The 20,103-nt window shown below is 38.7% G+C and overlaps 2 protein-coding genes across 4 annotated transcripts in view; one reads left to right on the forward strand and one right to left on the reverse strand.

The window, feature by feature from the left end:
• The window catches only part of METTL9 (methyltransferase like 9), a 46,698-nt gene extending 27,085 nt beyond the window's left edge, over positions 1-19,613 (forward strand). For 2 of the 3 annotated variants that reach the window (XM_032604932.1, XM_032604929.1), the window contains exon 5: positions 17,362-19,613. In XM_032604932.1, the coding sequence (XP_032460823.1) occupies positions 17,362-17,567 (206 nt within the window). In that variant the 3' untranslated portion in view covers positions 17,568-19,613. The remainder of the gene's footprint in view (positions 1-17,361) is intronic. The other variant, XM_032604931.1, reaches the window with a different exon arrangement.
• IGSF6 (immunoglobulin superfamily member 6) lies at positions 4,580-17,365 on the reverse strand. The gene is made up of 6 exons (XM_032604933.1): positions 15,335-17,365; positions 11,604-11,960; positions 9,120-9,226; positions 8,415-8,462; positions 7,985-8,065; positions 4,580-6,452 (listed from the first exon to the last, which is right to left on the reverse strand). The coding sequence occupies exons 1-6, from the start codon at positions 15,399-15,401 to the stop codon at positions 6,393-6,395; spliced, it is 720 nt and encodes a 239-aa protein (XP_032460824.1). The 5' UTR covers positions 15,402-17,365; the 3' UTR covers positions 4,580-6,392.
• Positions 19,614-20,103: the final 490 nt, after the last annotated feature.

Here is a 20,103-nt window from a genome sequence, read left to right on the forward strand (position 1 = left end):
TATCTTGGCAGGAATTTAGTGAACTGGTTGTTAAACTCGGCCATTATTGAAATTGACCTCAATGGGATTACTTACACCATGGAAATTGGCAAACTCTACAAATAGTCTCTCCCTTCTCCTAGCTGATTGGTAAACCTTTACCAGCACACTGCTGGGCATTTGGTAACTTTACTAGAGGAGGCCTCTGTTGACTTATTACTTTTAGATACCAGCAGTTTGCTTTATAAATATTTACAAGTGAAATGAACATTCTTAGGCAAGTCTTTTGCACACGTGTAAGTAGGTATCAGGATGTGTTCTGCTTCAAGAAACAGAATGAGCAACTAAAAGTAGCTTTTAAAAATTAAGAGTTTACTTTAGAAAAGTGATTTCAAGGTTGGTTAATTCAGTGATGAAAGTGTCCACTGAAGTTCAGAACTTGCTTTCATTTCTTCATCTTCAGTGTGTTGACATTCCCCTCGCAATTACAAAATGGCTGATGCAGTGCCAAGCATCATGTGTAGGCATGACAGAGTCTTGGAAAGAAAGAGGCATTTTCTCCCATCCTTTTTTTTTTTTTTCTAAAGTGATGGAAACCTTTTCCAGAAATCTCCCTGGCACATCGCACTTTTTCCCATCGGTAAGGATGGGGGCACATGCCCTGCCCAACCAGCAACTGGCAGGCAGGTTAGGACAATTGTGATGCAGGTCTGGGGAGGGAGTCTGCTCTGAGCATATTTACACTGTGAGACTGAGCTTGCAGTGAAGGTGGGAGGGATACTCTTATGCCACAGAATATCTTTATCATTTAAAAAGTGTTTACTGAGTGATGCTGGAGATAAATGAGCGAAAAACATACAAATATCCTTGTCCTCATGGAGCTTATGTTCTAATGAGGAAGACAGACTGTAAACAAATGACATGTTGTTGGTGATAAATGTTATGGAGAAAAATAAACAATAAAAGCAAAACAGGGGCTTCTTGGAATTGGGGGTTGGGTTTGGGCGCTATAATTTTAAAGAGGGGGGCTCAGGGAAGGGCCTCTCTTAGAGGGTGATGTAGGGAAAAGGCTGAAGGAAGTAAGGTTTACGGTTATCTGGATGATACATTTCTAGGAGTGGAACTGCTTGTTAAAGAGCGAGTTTTCCAGGGCTTCCCTGGTGGCGCAGTGGTTGAGAGTCCGCCTGCCGATGCAGGGGACACGGGTTCGTGCCCCGGTCCGGGAAGATCCCACATGCCGCGGAGCGGCTGGGCCCGTGAGCCATGGCTGCTGAGCCTGCGCGTCCGGAGCCTGTGCTCCGCAACGGGAGAGGCCACAACAGTGAGAGGCCCGTGTAATTCAAAAAAAAAAGAGTGAGTTTTCCAAATAGCTACACTGTGATCCTAACACCATTTATTGAGTAATCATCTTTTCCCCAATGCTTTGAAATGCCACCTAAATCATAGACTAAAGTCCTATAATGTGTTTGGTTCTGTTCTCTTAAGATTTATCCTCCTATATGTGTGCCAATGCCAAAACACTTTAATTACATGCTTGTTAGTATCATAGCACTAGTCTTTCTTAATCAGTTTCTCTTAGATTTTTCTTGGCTTATTTATTTAACAGTTCAACTTTAGCACTAACTTGCCTAGTTCCCCTATATTTATCGGTTAATTTAGGGAGTATTGAGTCTTCTTAGCTAATAATAGGATGTCTTTCAATTTATTCAGTTATGTTCATTAGTAACAAAAGTTTCTTCATAAATGTCCTGCACAAGTTTTGTTAGATTTATTCTAATGGTGTGTGTGTGAGATATTATAAATAGGAATTTTTCTTCCTTCATGGTTAAAAAAATAAAAAATTTTCCCAGCTTTATATAATTGGCAAACATTTTTTGTATTTAATGTGTTCAACATGATGATTTAGTATACAGTATACATTGTGAAATGATTGCTGCAATCAAGTTAATTAGCACATCTATTACCTCACATAGTTACCTTTTGTGTGTGTGTGTGTGTGAGATGAGAACACTTAAGATCTATTCTTTTAGCAAATTTAAAGTATACAGTTCAGTATTATTAACTGTAGTCACCAGGTGGTACATTAGATCCCCAGAACTTTTTCATCTTATAACTGAAAGTTTGTATCCTCTGACCAACATCTTATTTCCCCCACCCACCAGCTCCTGGCAACCAACATTCTCTTTTCTGGTTCTGCAAGTTTGACTTGTTTCAATTCCACATATAAGTGTGATCATATAGTATTTGTTCTTCTGTGTCTAGTTTATTTCAGTTAGCATAATGTCCTACAAGTTCATCCATGTTGTCTCAAATGGCTCTCCCATCATATTTTAGAGTGGATATTATGCATACACAGACAAGCAGTTGTTTTGTGTGTGTGTGTGTGTGTGTGTGTGTACCAGTTTTGTAACCATTTACCTTATTGGATTATTTTAGTGTGTCCAGTAGTTTTCAGCATTGATTCTCTTGGGGTTTTTTTTAATACAGTTATAGCATCTGCAGATGGTTTTAATACTTCCTTCTCATTTTTAGACTTTTTTTTTTTTTTTGGTACAAGTGAATTTGTAGTTATTTCCAGAAAATGTTAAAGAAAAAAATGGTGGAAATTTTTGCTTTGTTTTTTACCTTAATGAAAAAATACTTTAAATATGATTCTGTCTTTTGGCTTGAGATTGCTGTTTGGCTTGAGATACATATTTTTAAAAAATCCTATTTTATTAAGAGCTTAAAAAAATCAGGAATCAATGTTGAATTTGCCACCTGTGTTTTCAACATCTATAGAGATAGGGTTTTTTCTCCATTGGCTTATTAAATTAATAGTACTTTTCTAATACATATCCACTCTTGCATCTCTGGGCTTAGGCAGAATAGTCTTGTATGCACCACTAGATTGTATTTACAAAAACTCTAAATAAAAATATTAGCATTAATATTATTGAAAAATGATAGTTGGTCTGATCTGATCTTTTATTTGGAGGATGTTATCTTTGTCATGTTTTGGTATCAATGTTCTGCTGGTTTTGTAAAAAATAATTTCTAAGTTCTTTCTAATGCTCTGGAACAGTTTAAATAGCATTATGGTTATCCGCTTTTGGAAATTTGGTAGAATTCTCCTGTGAAACCAGCTAAGCCTGTGGGTTTTGAGAGGTGGCCACTGGCAACTTTCTCACTTTCTTTCAGGGTCATTGTTCAGATTAAATTAGACATGTTAAGTCTTAAAGTTCCCATCAGTCTAAATAGAAATAAGCTAGACTCTGGCTAGACTGCTTTGTTGAAAGAGCATGGGCTTTGAGGGCTGACCTGTTTTGAAACAGGGGTCAGCCCTTATTACCTGAGCCTCTCATTAAGCTTAGTGTTTCATCTGTAAAAATGGGGCTAATACCTACCTTGAGGTTTGTTGTGAAGATTAAATAACGTAATTTAAAGGATAGTGCCCAACCTTGTCTATCTCAGTATTGGTATTTGATACACGTTAGATATTTTCATTCCATCCTATTCCGTTACTTTGCTTTTATTTTTAGCTTCATTGATCAGATTTGTTCACAGTTCTTCACTTTGAAGTATTTGTCAATGTTTTTGCATTTTAACTTGGTCTCAGAATCTGTACCTTTTTCATCGGTTTATGTGACTTGACTCCACAGACACTTAACTATATGCCTATTAGCCCAGGGCTTCAGGCTCTCTCAGGTCTTATATAGTAGAGAGAAAGAAATGACTTATTCTGAAAATCTCGTTTACACCTTTTGGTATGTGGGTTTAAGTGCTCTTGTCTAGAGGGTAGGGTGTATAGACACTAGAACCATGTCTGTCCATTTTCGTCTTCAAGTTGTTTTAATATTATTTTCTTTTCATTGTCTTGGGAAATACAAATCTAAACAGAAAGCTATAGCTTAATCCTTTCCAGTGAAAATTCTGGTTGCTCAGATAGCAGGAAAATTAATGTTAGGGATCCAGTGAACAGTCCTTATGAAGAGGGGTGAGGATCAATGGCTAGAGAGTGAAGTGTGCTTCATATCTTAGTTGAAACGCTGAAAAAATATTTTTCTATAGAAACATCGTTCAATTGCATTCATATAAAGGCATTTAAGAGCCTACTATGTACCAGGCAGTGCTAGGCAGTAGAAATAAGAAGAAATGAGACATGTGCTTCTAGTTGTAAAATACTTACAGAATAGTTCAGAAGATGTAAACAGACAATGGCAGGATAGTCTGATAAGAAACATGACAAAGTACTATCGGTTTAGAGAAGGAAAGATCCATTAACTGCTAGGGAAGTTTTCATGTAGGTGACATTTGACCTGTTTGTATCTGTGGAGCATTTTACCAGGCAGAGGGAATGGCATGTGCAAAAGCATGAAGATGAGAACAAGGTGGGGTTCACAGGCGAGGACAAGTTCAGTGAGACCCAAGGATAGCATGCAAAAGAGGCCTTTGGTTGCATAATAGTATAGTACTCAATAAATATTGTTGGCTACATGGGTGGATAAAAGAATGAATATTATATATACATCAGGCGCTCATATGTGACCTCAGGGAATATAACTACTTGGAAAAGTGTATTCCAAATTTTAGCTTAAAAATCAGTCTTTGAAACACAGTCTTTGGTTGTATTGGCAAGGCTTTAATCTGAATCAGATATGAATTTGTCTTAGGGATTTTGCTTCCTTGTTAGTTACACAAAGAACAGTATATTTTCAGCCCTGAAAGTACCAAGTGATGATTCTCAGAAACGAAAAGGAAATGATCGAATCCAACAGTTCTTCTATTCATCTAGATGGTGTTTGTGGTTAGTGGTTTGGAAGTTCATTTATTTCAGCCAGGCCAGTGGTCTCAAAGTGGAGGGAGTACACGAGACAATTTATTTTGGGATATAGGAAGAAAATATTAACATTTTTATTTATATTACTTTTAATGCCCATTGTTTAATTTCTATTTTTGTGTATACACATATACACACAGAAGTGTATATGCATACACTATATAAATCACACACATGTACTCACACGTATATACATCCTACACACAAATAAAATGAGGTTATGTGCTCCCCTCTCTCCCCTTTCCATTTTTCCTGGCACATGTGATTAGAAAGGTTAGAGATTACTGATTTAAACCATTAGTACAAAACGCTTTCAAGGGATCTTAAAATATTCTAAACTTTGATCTGGGTTTTAAAAATAAGAATACATCTCATTTTATACCAGCTTAAGAGAAGCACTTTAATGAAATAAACATAATAGGTTGTAATTCATGTTTAGTAATGAACATATACTTGTAGGTACTTTAAATAGATTTTTTTTTACACAGAAGTAACTTTCAGCGAACAATTCATAACATGTTTTCTTAGTGAGATGGTAATGATGTGCCATAAACATCCTTGCTGTATACCCAGTCCCTTACCTAACATTTCCCTCCTAAGTTGGTTAAAAATCAACATTGCAATGGACAATACAAAACTATATACTTAGTATGATCCCAGCTATGTATAAAGTGTAGGTTTGTATAAGTGTGTATGTATGTGCACATATGTATATTTGTGTGTGTGTGTGTGTGTGTGTGTGTGTGTGTGTGTGTGTGTGTGTGTAATACAATGACTTATTAAAAGAGAAAAAAAAAAATCAGTATTGCAAGGGCATTGTCAGGAACAGTGCATTGCCGAATCCTTCCCTGGTGCTGTTTGGCGCGAGACTGACATCTAGAGTCGGATGTGGCTTATTTGTTCTGAGGTTTTTTCTGGTTGAACTTTCTGCTTTGGATTTTCTGTATATAAGTTATTGTATTCTTACTCTATATTCTATTCTGGTCTCACTTTTTGTTGGTAGCATGATGTAAGTTATTTTGCATGCCCTGGTAGGAAAATGTGCACTATACCATTGCCCCACTGCAGTACCAGAGGGAATAATTTTTGCTACAAAATACTTTTCAGGGTGATTTTTTCTAACTCAAGGTTTGCCACTCTCCTTCCTCCCTCCATCCTCCTTCCCTGCCAACTTAGTCTAATTGGCCCATCACTTCTACACACCGTAAAGACAGTTCTTCCATGCAAGACTGAGGCACATGGTGTGGCTTCAGATCTTCTTCAGGGCAACGGTCATCAGGTGCACCTCATATGTTGAATGAAGCAAATATAGGATATATGCTGTGATTGAAAGTTTTGGAAGATGTTTGACTGCTTAGAATTCTCCTAGCAAATTAGGAAAGTATTTTTCAGTTGCATTTTGTTGGGCTCTAGTATTGTGATAATTACTCTTAGTAATAGTTTCCTTATACTCTGACATTCTTCTTGTAGCCAGTTGACTTTTCCGTTTACTTTAAATTGTTTTGAAAAAAACCCCGATCAGTGTATGTCCATTGACACTTGCATAACTTCTGGAGTTGGATTTTCAGTGACTTAATGGAAAATCAGAAGATTTCTATGGTCTTTCATAGTTAGAAGGCGCTCTTCCATTTTCATAAGTGTTGTCTTTCTCCTGCTGCAATAGTAAATAATAAGCCATATTTTAAGTTATGTAACCAGTAACGCCACACTACAAGCAACATATAAACTACAGCGCCATCTTGCATTCTGGGTCCTAAATACCCTTCCAGTAACCTTAAAGGTCCAGTTACCATTTTCCCTTTATTTGGAGTAAGATGTGGGAACTGAAGAATAATTTTCTTGTTCAGATGCCATTGTCAAAGCCCTGGCTTAGAGCTTTAAAATTCCTACTTCCAGACCTGTCTTCAGGCCATTTAACTTGGTCTCTTTGCTGAAAAAGATGCCCCAGCATCAATAAGAAAAGAGTGTGAACAGGCATTTATAATTATTCAGAGTGACATCTTAGGTAATTAGGCCACTTCTTTATGTATTTGTATATACACTGAAGGATGAAGTGACCACGTAGATGATATTCTTTCCTGGATGAAAATCCTTTTCAGAAATTGGATTTTAAAAAACACACTTCAGGGGGCTTCCCTGGTGGCGCAGTGGTCAAGAATCCGCCTGCCAATGCAGGGGACACGGGTTCGAGCCTTGGTCTGGGGAGATCCCACATGTCGCCGAGCAACTAAGCCCGTGTGCCGTAACTACTGAGCCTGCACTCTAGAGCCCACGAACCACAAATACTGAGCCTGCGTGCCGCAACTACTGAAGCCTGTGTGCCTAGAGCCCGTGGTCCGCAACAAGAGAAGCCACCCAATGAGAAGCCCGTGCATCGCCACGAAGAGTAGCCCCTGCTCGCCGCAGCAAGAGAAAGCCCGCACGCAGCAACAAAGACCCCATGCAGCCAAAAATAAATAAATAAACAAAACAAAGCCAAAAACCCCCCACACCTCATATCAGAATTCTGTTTCATTTGACCTCATGGCTGCTGTTTAAGAAGAAAATATCTTTACTAGTATAAAAGTTCATTATTTTGTATACATTTTAATTTAAATCTGAGCAGTTTGATCATGCATCATGGAAACCATCTGCTCTGCTGGCTCTAAAACAATGTCTTGTTTGAAAAACCTGTTTATATAGGACTTTAAAGAAACACTATCAGAATGTATTGTAGTCAGTATAGATGTATTCTTCCTATGACTGCAACCCCAAAGACTAAAAAAAACCCTCATTTCATATTTTTATTAGCTGTATCTTTTTTAATGTGAACAAGTAAGTTTTCTATACAATTTGATCCACAAATGTTTGCAACATCTACTTTATGCTTACTACCGCATGCAAGATACAGTACAAAGTAGTTTTCAACCCACAAAAGCATCCTTGTCTGTACTGAAAACATTGCCTGTATCCAATGTGTTTCTGAAAGATTTCATGTCACTAAGATGCCAGCCTGGTGTCTATTGAATATTGCATCAGATGACCTTTGTTATGTATTTATCAAAGCAAGTTCTATATAAAAATGCATTTTGTGAAAATCCTCTTTCAGACGTTTGTAAAGGAAGACTTGGTTATCGATAGGTTGTTGGCAGCTTAGTTGTTTTTAGTTAAACATGCTTTATATCTTTTTTGATATTTTACACTTACAGGTTGTTGGTTTGTTTCCATGTGTCTCTTCGTATATAGTTCTTGAGCAATTTCCTGAAAAATACGCCGAGCACTCTTTTTCTATAAATACAAATAAGAAAAAAATGTATCTCTCTCAGGAATAAAAGCAATGATTATTGCACATCATCTCAGCCTTTTCTTTCTTTATTGCCACCAGTCTCAGAAACTATCCCGCCCAACACATCTATACCTAGTTAACTCTTGTATTTTGAGTATAGTAAGTAGAATTTATGATTGAGAACTGTCAATTTACCACATATGTTACCATTATCATTTTTCTCAACAATAGGAAACAGTATCTGTGGTTGCAAGTTGTTCTTTGATGATGTTCGGAGTTTCTTAAATTATTTTGGATTTGAAGTAGTTACAACCACAATTCGAAAGATATTTTACAAGCATTGGTCTGTACCTTTTGTGAATCTTCTGTTTCTTTCTTTCTTAGAGTGTTAGATTTTGACTGTCAAGAAGAAAAGGAGAATCTTATAAGACACTTTATGTACTCAAAACAGTTGTGGCGGAGATCTCATACCATAATAAGGTTAAACTAACTTAATATTTAAATGGTAATGCAGTAAGAGTTAATAATTTTCATGTCATTTCTGAGATGCTTTATTAATAAAATAGCTCAAACTGATTGTAGGATTTATAGTAATCCTAATATAACATATACATCCCCCCTCTTGTAGCATGTGAATAACCAGAAGATAGTCTTTCTCAAAATCTTTAGGCCTTTTAAAGATATTTAAAGGCAGTTTCTAATCTCTTTTAACTTTTTTTTGCTCTTAAAGATTGTTCTTAGCCCTTTCATACCTCCCCCACCAGCGGAAAGTAGCATGTGTATGATGGTTATAAAGAAGGGTCTCTTATTCCCATATTACTGGGTTTTAAAAAGAAAACCCTGTAAATTGTGTACTCTGGTTAATAATTTCAGTGATGAAAATTTTTGCTTTCTTCTACAGACCTCTTTTGCAGGTGGTATTTCCTGCAAATGCAAAGGAAGGTATTAATTAGATGAGCTACTTCCGAGGCTCCCAACATGTGGAGAGATGGAAATTATTTCCTTATGATAATATTCAAGGCCATAGGGACATCTAATGCAAGAAATTTGACTTACTTTGGTGAGGACGATGAAGTACACGAATACACCAGTGACGTAGATAGAGAGCAGTGATAAGAGGGCCGTCAGGAGACTCTGCAGTTCCTTGCTGAGAGCCTTCGTGTCTTTGTTAATGACAGATACAGAAAGAACCACAGTCACTATTGAAGCATATTATTGCAAATATATGTATAAAGTATAATCGAAACTACATGTTAGAGGTGAAACATGAACTTATTCTATTTGGCTATTCATATAAAAATTTATTCAGGGTCTCTTGATTCAGAAAGTACTCAAGTATATGATATAGTTAAAGCCAGTTCATTAGTTCTTTAAATGTATTATGCCCAACACGTTATTCATTTTTAAAACTTAAAATTTTTAAAAATTCAATTAATTACTTGTCATAATGCTAAGAATCACTTTTTATATAAAGTTTTGCTGAAAGTTAGATAAACATTAAGAGTTTGTTCAAGGGCGTTTAAAGTTTCTTTTAGTAGATATGATGTACAAGTGTCACCAAGAGTCTGTTTATGGAGTTAAGATACTTTCCCATGTGTATTTATAACCTTGAACTGTTTAGTACACATAGCTGAACAGTGCAGTTCTCTAAGAACCTGAGAAGGCCGTACATTGAGACTTTAGTGCTCACTGCATGCTTAAAAGACAGGCATTGTTATATGTGCCCCTTATTTCTAATAAAGTTCTGGAAGTGGATTTATTGAATCCATTTGCACATTCTGAACTTCTCCCTCCTTGCAGGAAGTGTCCTGTGCCCTAGGTAGTGATGAAGTAACACACCATGTCTTCAAGTACCTGAGTATTTGAAATACAAAAATCCATTTAGATTTATAATTGTTATCTGAATAACTTGTACTTTTCAACTAAATATCCCATAGATACTTATCGTGTGAACTCAGTTTATACAACATACATTTTTCTTGTGAAACTAACAAATCAACCATATCTGTAAAACTTAAAAAGTTTCAAGTGTGAAATTAGGAGCTCTGTAGAAAAGGAAATTGCCATGTCTATCTTAGTGGTACTTTCATTCCTGTTCCTCAAGAAGAATGTTTCTTCACATAAGCTTGCAGGTTTGAAACCGTCATCTCTTTACAAACCATTTTTCTTCTAATATTTTTTATAGAAGACGAATGCATGCAGTGAGATATACAGATCTCCAAAGCTGTTGTGTTTGTTTTAATACCTATAGCTAATGTTTATTGAGCACTTGCTATGAACCAGACACCATTAAAAGTGCTCTATGTGTATTAACGCGTTTATAATTTACCTTACAGGTGAGAATAAACTAAGGTTAAATGACAGTGGAATATCAAAAGGCCATTAGAGCACCAAAGCAGGGGTTAAAATACAGGACCATCTGGGCTCCTCAAAGTCCTGTTTTAAAACCAAAAGGCTGGTTAATTTGAGTTTACGTTTTAATGATCTCAGCGCTCATCATACCAGAGTTTTTTTTTTTAAAGAAGATGTTGGGGGTAGGAGTTTATTAATTAATTTTATTATTTATTTTTGCTGTGTTGGGTCTTCGTTTCTGTGCAAAGGTTTTCTCTAGTTTTGGCAAGCGGGGGCCACTCTTCAACGCGGTGCGTGGGCCTCTCGCTATTGCGGCCTCTCTTGTTGCAGAGCACAGGCTCCAAACGCGCAGGCTCAGTAGTTGTGGCTCACGGGCCTAGTTGCTCCGCGGCATGTGGGATCCTCCCAGACCAGGGCTCGAACCCGTGTCCCCTGCATTAGCAGGCAGATTCTCAACCGCGGCGCCACCAGGGAAGCCCATACCAGAGTTTCTTTAAAGGCGAGAGGTCTGAACAAAAGCACGGAGTTGCTGCCCTTCTTTTCCTTCCCCCAGAATCACGTGAAGCTTTTCCTCTGAAATTTCTTAATTTCTTAATTTATAGAATTTAGCTAGGCTCCGTGTCCTCACTTGCATGAGGAAATTGTCATGGAGTTTAGTAAATCTCAAGAAGCCAGGGCCACACCGACCTTTTTTCTGTTCATTATCTATGCAGAAGGGGTAGGGTCAGGGATCCCCGAGTGGCTTCACCTAAAATTTGTGTTTATTCTCCATAATGCATATTTTTTTTCGGGGTCCAATTTATTGATTGCTTTCGCTTCTCCAGTGTTTTGTTCTAGATGGTGCAATACCAGACTAGATACTGACAAGGCTGTCAGTTAATCATCACATTTCAGTCAGTGTAACATACAAAAGGAGGACATAGTTGGTCAGCCTTTGCCAGTAAAGTCTGGACATGGAGAGAGAATATAGCACCCACATAACCCTGACTCTGTGTCTGTGGAGGCTGGGAGATGGTGTCAGAGGAGTTCTTGAATCCAGACTTCATGTTAGCTTGTGTGCAGGTCACACTCTTCACTGGCTCGGGTACTAAGTTATCAAATTTACCTCATAATCTCTGCATATAAGTATTGTGATGCATTTCGGGGGCAGAGCAGAACGCAGTGTTCGGGAATAAAGTCTTGACTAACCTCTTACCACCAGCACAGTCCCTCCTCCCGTCCGCTTAGCTCTCGGTTCCTTTGAACTGGGAAAGGCTATTCCACAGATGTAGATTGCACTGTCATTGAAAGCCAGCCTGTTTACAGTGAGGGAAACTTGGTTTTGTGCCAGATTCGCAAGCGTGAATTTGTCTGTGTCATCTCTGCACCCATCCAAGCACAGGTTCTCGGGCTGGAGAGCGCCGTAGCGAAACCACAGGCTTGTTGGTTGCTCTGCAGGGCACCCCGCTGTGGAGAAAGAGCACTGCATGGTCACAGCCTTTTGAGTGTAGTCCACTTCGAGGGAAGGTGGTTGAACCACCGAGACGGTACAGTTGCTCACGGCACCTGCAGGAGGAAGCAGGTGAGACTTTTTAGTGGGCCTCTCACCTCCCTTTGTGCTTCCGTTTTATTGACATTTTGGGGTGGAGAATCGTTGAAAGCCATCGCTTTCTTTTTCTTCCCTCACTCCCAGCACAGACAAGACTGTAAAAGTAGACACTGGTGACAATATTTTATAATAACTATAAATGGGGTATAACCTTTAAAAATTGTGAGGTTGTACACCTGTAACTTACATAACATTGTACATCAACTTTACTTCAATTTTAAAAATTTGAGACTAAAAAAAAAAGCAGACACTGGTATTCCTCACTTTTCCTAACTCTCCGAGTTTCCTAACCTCAGCCTGCTGTTGTGCAGTGATGTCTGGTGCTTGAGGGCAGCCCCAGAGAGGTCCCGGGAATCTGCATTATCATGAGCGGAGGTGACAGCAGATCCAGAGTCAGAAGTTCGGGGTCCACATGTACACTTGTGGTGTACGTACAAGCTTTCCTCTGACCTCGCTATGCAGATCACTTACTCTCTCAGGACCCGTTTCCTCATCCGTACCCCCGGCCTCACAGGAGTGTTGTATTCAACGTGGTAATAGGTATCAAAGCCCTTCATGCAAATGTCACGCCCACTGATTGAGCACATGGGCAGTAGGGATTTGGGCGGGGGGTGGGGGGGGCCTTGTGGCAGTTGTGATTGCTAGGAATTCATGACAATTTACAATTGTTCTTTTATGAGTCTAGTTGTCCCAGTGGGAAACATTATAAAAGGCAAGATGTACATCTGGGAAAATGTAGCCCTGGCTTAGCCTACAGTGTCTTTGATTACTGAGCAGAGGCCTAATGAGTTGGCCCTGCCACAGCCCAGCAAGTTGGATTTCTTCCTGGCACTTGTACATTGCTTTGTAGTCTCTTGTAGCTTTCATCTATTTGATGAGAGTGTAGCTCCTGGAGCACACACTTTAGTTCCGATCCTAGCTCTGCCAGTTCCTAGTTCTCTGGTCTGTTTCCTCATTAGCAAAATGGGGATAGTATCCTGCACCTCATGAGTTTAGCGGGAAGTTTAAGTGAGGCCATGTGTGCATAAGGAGTATTTACTTACCTAAGTCTTAGTAAGTATTTAATAAAAGGTAGCTATTTCTGCTGCCACCATTATTGCATTGATGGGCAGTGTCATATGCCCATTTTAGAGATAATTGTGGACATCTCAGCAACGTGTTAGCAGGGCCGGGATTAGATATCCAATCCAGTGCTCTCTCCACCACGTCCTGCTGCTTTCATGTCATAGAGGTTGGGTCCCTACTTTGGCCTTCTGTCTAATCCCAGGCATGTGAAGCTGGAAAGCTGCTCAGGTGTTTATAAATGGGAAGACATCCCCTCAACCCTTTTGGGATCAAGGGAGAGGCTCTATGTGAAATAGTATTGGTTGAGACAAATTGGAATTTTTGCATGTTTTTAGTCTGACTTTGCCTGGTTATATGTTTCCATGTGGTCTTATTTGTCTGACTTTGTCCTTTGCTACTGTAAACGAAATTGAAAGGTAATCCAAGTGGTCTGATGTAAGTTTCAGACGCGCTTTTTGTCACCTAACATTTTTGTTATAGGTCCTGACCCAGAACAGAAGAATTAAAACTAGAATTATGGTATCTGTGATGCAGATCTGTTCTCACCATGTTTTCATTTTAGTATTTGTACAATTGAAGACGAGCTGGGAGCTTTTTAGCAACCTGATAAATGTAAACCAGATGAGAGGGTAAAGTCACTTGGGGAAGACCAGGCTTCCTACTTCTTCAGCTGACGGACTTAGCCTCACTCCTAAGTCTGATAACTGTAAGCACAGGTCTCCTACCCAGACTCAGTCACCTTAGAAGTAAAGAAACGCTTTACAAGGTATAGTGGTCATTATGTATGGAAACTTGAAATGGAAGTGGGCCTACCGAGCCACAAAGTTAACCAGCAGTGTCCCAGTGTCAGGTCCTCTGTCACATAGAGTTTTTAACAGGGAAGCTGCCTTTTAACATTTTTCTTGGAGAGCTAGTGCTCCAGGGTAAAATAAATATTTGCAACTTTGGAGTTTCCTATCTCTGCTCATTTCTGACTACTGCCTGAGAAGGGAGAAAACCAGTTGCAGTGGTTTCCTGTGAGAGCGCAGACTGTGAGGACACTGCTGCCCCTTCCCCCATGCTGTGAAGCAACATCTTAGTGAAAAAAGGGAAGTTTGGATGATATGTCACACCGCAGCCCACTCCTTGAAAAATTTCTCTTTAAGAACTCCCACATTCTGTAGGATTTTTAAAAAAAATACAGTACCCTCTGAAAGGGTTGAAAGTTTATCTTCTTAGTGGAGGGAATAAAAAAAGATTACTATTTTTGAAGACCAAGGTAGAAAATACATAGAAAATTAATTTTTTGACACTTTCTAAAAAAAAGCCTTTTTGGAAAATTTCGAACACATGCAGAAGTAGTCGACCAGCACAGTAACTTCTTTGCCGTCACCTGACTTCAACACAATGTTGTTTCACCTCTTCTCCCTACTTGCTCCTTCACTCCTGTGTTATTTTAGGGCAAATTCCAGATATTTTATCTGCACATCTTTCAAAATATATCTTTAAAAGATAAGAATTCTTCTTTAAAATAAAACTAATTAAAATATATTAAAAGTAATATATACACATTAGGGAAAAAAAGACTATAACTGAAAGTAGAAGCAAAAAAATCACCCATAGTCCTTTCATCACCCCCACCAAAATCACTGTTAACATTTTAATGTATTTCTTGACAGATGAGAAAAAAATCATTTTAAAAGCTTTTGCTCCCTTTCCTGCCCTATGACCCAAACTTTGTGGGCAAATCTGAGATTATTAGAACTATGGTGAGATTATTAGAACTGTGATGTAGGAAACTCTTTCATAGAGAAAAAAACAGGTAAAGGCATCCATATATTATGAGATGATGATTCTTCAAGGAAGGAGCCGTTGCAGCTGTTTTTTTAAAAGACAAATACTTTAATTTATAGAAATTCAGCTCTTCTGAAGCACTGTTCTTTAAAAATATTCAAGTATTGTTTAGTGCAGAGTGAGTTCACCTGTATGGGAACTGAATTGTTGATTACTAACATGTGATTTTACGAATAGTTTCAACCCTTTGTCTGGTGAGGTGCTCTTCTCTACAGCTGCCTAAGAGCAAAGGACATTTTCAGTGTTAATATGAATTTTTTTCTCAGCTCTTTTATTACCTGTTTCTCTGAGAAAAAAACATTTATCACCTTAGACAATTTCCATAATGTTATACATTTAAAAATTAATCTGTAGGGGCTTAAAATATAAATGAATTAGGCGAAAAGTAGCAATTGATTTAAATAAAATGGAGGGAAAAATAAAAGAACCTTACCGACATGAAATAGAATCAGATTGAGTTCCAGACCGAGAATGATTTTGCCTCTGTTCACAGTCTCCATTTCTGTGTGTATGTGTGACGTGGTTGGTGGGATTGTGTATTTGAAGAGAGTTGGCTTTTTTTTTTAAAGAACGGAAGAACCAAAGAGAGGAACTCTTATTAAGGAACCATAATCGGGAACTTTTTGAAATTGTGTAAAGATTGTTTGTAATCCAGTTTCACCATTGAAAGTTGAGATTTTAGCCTAGAGCACATTTCTAAATGTTCATATGTTCACATTTTTCTTGGATTTTACAAATCCTCGAAAGTATTAGATGTTTTGAGACTTTGATTTACACGTGGTGCATATTCTCAGGATGTATTGTTTGACGGATAATTCGTACTTTAAATTTCTAGAGCAGTTCAGTCGCTGGTCTTGGGGCATCTAATTGGTGCTTAGTGCTGGGCCAGTAACTTCTGGAAATGGAGGAGAAGCAGAAGGAAGTGTACATCAGAGTACAATGAAGAAATAAGTTGTGTACCATTAACTAGTTGTGCCCCAGTTTGTGTGACCCCTTTTATTGTGCTGTGAAACAGATGTGTGGAATCTCTGTCATCCCCAGCCCCTTGGGGGCTTCATCAGTCAGGTTCTTTGTAAGCAACAGAAAATGACTTGGGCTGACTTAAGCAAAGGGTAATTTACTGAAAGGATTTGGGGTAGCTCAGCGAGTCACTGGAAGGACCGGAGAATCGTGTATGGGGGTCTACACACAAGACACATGCCCCAAAACATACTATAAAACTGATCCAAAGAGCACACTGCCGCCGCCAAGCACTAGATGCTGTGGCTGGACCAAAGCCTGTCCGTAGTACCGCTCAACGCTGCCCAGCTGCTTGGTCTCACGCCACTGCTCCGCCTCCCCAGAGAACGAGCCTCATGTCCCCACTTCTCTGGGTCACTAGCTCCTCCTTCCAGGTGAGCTTAGGTTGTGTGCCAGTGCCTTAGCTGCAAGAAAGGCAGGGAAAACTGCTTCCCCAGGCTCTGTCTTCCACCAGGAAGAGGGTGCTGGGCCACTGAAAAGAGTGAAAATCTTCCCATTGTACTGTTTGTACTCTTGGCACCTGTTGATTATATTTTGTCATTTACGGAAAGTTATTCTCAGTCTGAATTTAGTAACACTTTTAGTATTATTGTGTTTTTTCCATCATCATAGCATCTAAAAGCACCCCCAAATTTATATCTACTATTGTGTGCGTGTGTGTGTGTGTCTGTAGTCAGTGCTTGGTATGTGTGTGAACTTGAAGACCTTTTCTAGCCCCCCAGTATCTGGGCATCTGATGCTCATGGGTTTGGAAGTGACTAAAATAACATAGACTTCAGTCACTATTCCAAGAAGTGCTGAATTGATTCATCCATTCTAGTGTGTTAACCACTCTCTGGTTCTGGAGCTTAACTTTTATGAAATTGTTCTGGAAAGTTAGAGAGTGGATTGACCTCCCTTGAAAAACATACTGAATGATCTGTTTTTATAAATTAAAACCCTTCATTAGCCTGTTTTTATTTTCAGCCTGATAAACCTCTCTAGTTAATATGTTGCATAATTTTACTACACTAGTGGCATTTTCTAGCATTTATCCAAAACCGTCTTTCAAATTTTACGTGTTACTCTCTGCTTCAATATTCCAGTGTTTAATCAGCAGTTTTCCAAACCTATTAACCATTACACACTAGTCAGTCTGAGGGAGGGTGATGTCCAAAACTGTCAGAGAAAATAGTAGTGTGGGCTTTGGGTCCAGTTAAACCAGGGATTATGTTTCTGCCCCAGTGTTCATTAACCTTGTAGGCTGGGGCATGTGCTTCAGTTCTCCTAAGTCTGTACTTCCTCTCTTTGTCCTACCGCTGGGTCACCTGGGAGATGATTCATCAGAGCACCCAGTGCTTGGCACATACCAAGTCCTTAGCAAATATTGTTCTTCCCCTCTTCCCTCTTTAAATAACTTGTTTGTTCAAGAATTTAACTTAATGTTTTTATTTGTTTTAGTAGGTGGCAAGTGGGATAAACCATCAGAAATTTTGGAAATCAAGGGACAGAATTGGGAAGAACAAGTGAATAGTCTGCCTGAAGTTTTCAGAAAAGCTGGTTTTGTTATCGAAGCTTTCACTAGACTGCCATACCTGTGTGAAGGTGACATGTATAATGACTACTACGTTCTGGATGATGCTGTCTTTGTTCTCAAACCAGTATAAACACGTGGAGCTTGAAATTTTCACAGTCCACCCCAAGAATGTATGCTCCGGAAGAGGGTCTGCGTTCTCAAATATGCGAAGGGAGGACCTTTGGGGACTGCCATTCTAAATATCATGTAGGAATTTTAAAAGCCAAAATACTAATTATTTCTTTGTAGTGTGTAAAAGGAATGTTTTTAAAAAACAAAAACCCAACTCTTTGAGGATTTTTATTAACTCTTTACTCAGTAATGCAGGTCACACTCCGATTATGGAAGATATTTTTTATACTTAATTGCAGTAGGGACTCATTCCCAGGCAAAGCAATAGTCATGACTTCACATGGAACCAATAAGTATGGATTGTTTTTAATAAAATGAAGACTGGCAATAAAACTGTCCATCCAGTTGCAAATATTGGTTATAGGATATAGCCACTGATACTCTTTCATGTTTAGAAATTCTATCATTATTCAAGAAAATGTTTTTAATCATGCTAATAAACTTTTTTGGAGATGACTTTGGCATCATGTTTGAGTTAATATAAGGCTTCCCTAGCATCTTTCATTGCTTTGGCTTCAGGGGTACCCGAATAGTAGCAGTATGTGAAGGATGCAGTTGACTTGAATGTGCGGTGAAGGAAGGCTTGAGACGGGGGTGGGGTGCTTACTGCAAGGTGTGGTGAACATAGGCAACCCAGACGAACCCTTAGAACAACCTCATTCAGATACAGTACTTCGAGGACCACTCTCACTCCCTAACTCACGTTGTTTTCGGAAGTGCGGAACACTGGATTCTGACTTTGTGGTAGCTTCTGTCCTACATTCAGAATTTTGTTTTTTCCGGACAGTCTCAGATTCTCAGCATTGAAACATTCAGTTTTGTCTTCTGACAAAAATGCAACCTAAAAATGTTTTAATTCAGCTTCTTACTCTGTACTTGTATACATCTTTCCCAGAACTCGGCTCTTTCAAAATCCTTAACTGAGTTTATCGAAATCCTTAACTGAGTTTAGAGTTTGCCAAGAGTGTGGTTTGAGGAAACCATGTCAGACTCATGCATTCTAGAATCAGCAAGTGCCTCCAACTATATATCCAGAAATGTTGCAATGAGGAACTCATTAGCAAGATCAATAACCGTTAGGGATGTTACAAAGAGCAGAGCACTTAACCCAGAATCTAAAGTCTCAGTAATAACAGATGCCAATTTGAGATCGTGGCTATTAATATGTTATTCTCACAACTTTATTTCTTTTGTCAGCCAGGTGTTTCATTAAATATTCTCATTCATATGCTCATAGAAGTTATCAGATCAGCACATTTACTGCAACACCTGGGTATAAAGGAGAATGAAATCCTTGAGAAGAATGACGTTATTATTCATTGAGAACAGCATTCCCATGTCCTCACACCAATATCTTCCAATGTTATTGTGTAGTCATAAGAGTTGGGTTACGTGATTTATGCAAAAGTGTTATTGGTGTGTTCTAATGCTTTTTTCCAGGAATTCAAATAAGTGAAGTGCAAATACTTAGCACCTTAGATTGTAAAAATAGAGGAAACGAGTAAACTTAATGTAGTTCTTGTACAGTTGAGTTTTGCTTCTTTATAAACTGTCATCATCAGGGGTTACTATTTAGACTGCCGAACAAGAGTGCAAGAGTGACGGATGTTCAAAGAGGCAGGCTGCTCCAAAGTGTTTCATAACCTTGAAATCCAGAATTAATTTGAGAGTCTATTTGAAAAACACATAACTCATTCTTTAGCCCCCAAATCAGAGAAAGCACATACATTAATTTATTTCAAAGGTAAAAATACTTTCTCAAAATCTGAGGTTCTCTGAAAGCCAGCTTCTCAAAAGTGCGTGTGTTTTTTTTTTGGTGAAAATTTAAACCAGCAAATCCGCTCACATTTCATGCCTGGTCTTGAAAGTCTTGATGGTGTGTCACCACTCCACTAGATGGCAGTGTTGCTTACTGAGTGTCAATGGCTGTTTTTTCCCCTAAATGGAGTCATGTTTTTTCTTTTTTCTCCCCAAAATACAATAAACTGCCTTCTTGTCTACACCATTCCTGTGTAAGTGCTTCATATCAAGTTAAGGTTGTACTAGAGGAATTAAGAAGAGCTCTATTTGTGGTCAAAGCAAGCTAACCAGTTGACCTTAAAGGTCACAGAGAAAGGAAATGCAAGCTGCACCTGTGAGTCAAAGCTCTTTGCACCTGCAGTTGTAAGCCCCTTGAGTGTTTAGACTACTGATTTCAGGGAAGGGAAGGGAAGGGAAGAAGACACAATAGCCTTAGTCATTTCTCCCTTGTGCAGAGTTGTTAAGAGAGACAGTGTATTTTCTACCCTTCTCAATGTCGCATCGGTTTTTACACAGTTGACCTTTAACAGAAAAGAAGCTGGGCTGGGAAATAAAGTAAAACTTAGCTGTTTCAAGTCGTCTTTCCGAGTAAAGCTTTGTTTTCACTTAGTTCTGAGTATAGTATTTAAATAGACTTATAATGAAGCAAGATGCTTTCATCACTTGCTTCCCGCTGCTTGGTTACTGACAAAAGT

This window comes from Phocoena sinus, chromosome 15 (assembly GCF_008692025.1).
Source record: "Phocoena sinus isolate mPhoSin1 chromosome 15, mPhoSin1.pri, whole genome shotgun sequence".
Taxonomy (NCBI): Eukaryota; Metazoa; Chordata; class Mammalia; order Artiodactyla; family Phocoenidae; genus Phocoena; species Phocoena sinus.

Bases quoted from the DNA above. Each gene is read 5' to 3' on its own strand.
- IGSF6 (XM_032604933.1), bottom strand. From the start codon at position 15,401: ATGGAGACTGTGAACAGAGGCAAAATCATTCTCGGTCTGGAACTCAAT. The intron at 9,227-11,603 runs GTTAGTCAAGAC...TCATTAACAAAG, and splicing joins GACTGTGCTGGTGGTAAGAG to ACACGAAGGCTCTCAGCAAG. The intron at 8,463-9,119 runs GTAAGTCAAATT...TCTTCTTGACAG, and splicing joins ACTTCATCGTCCTCACCAAA to TCAAAATCTAACACTCTAAG.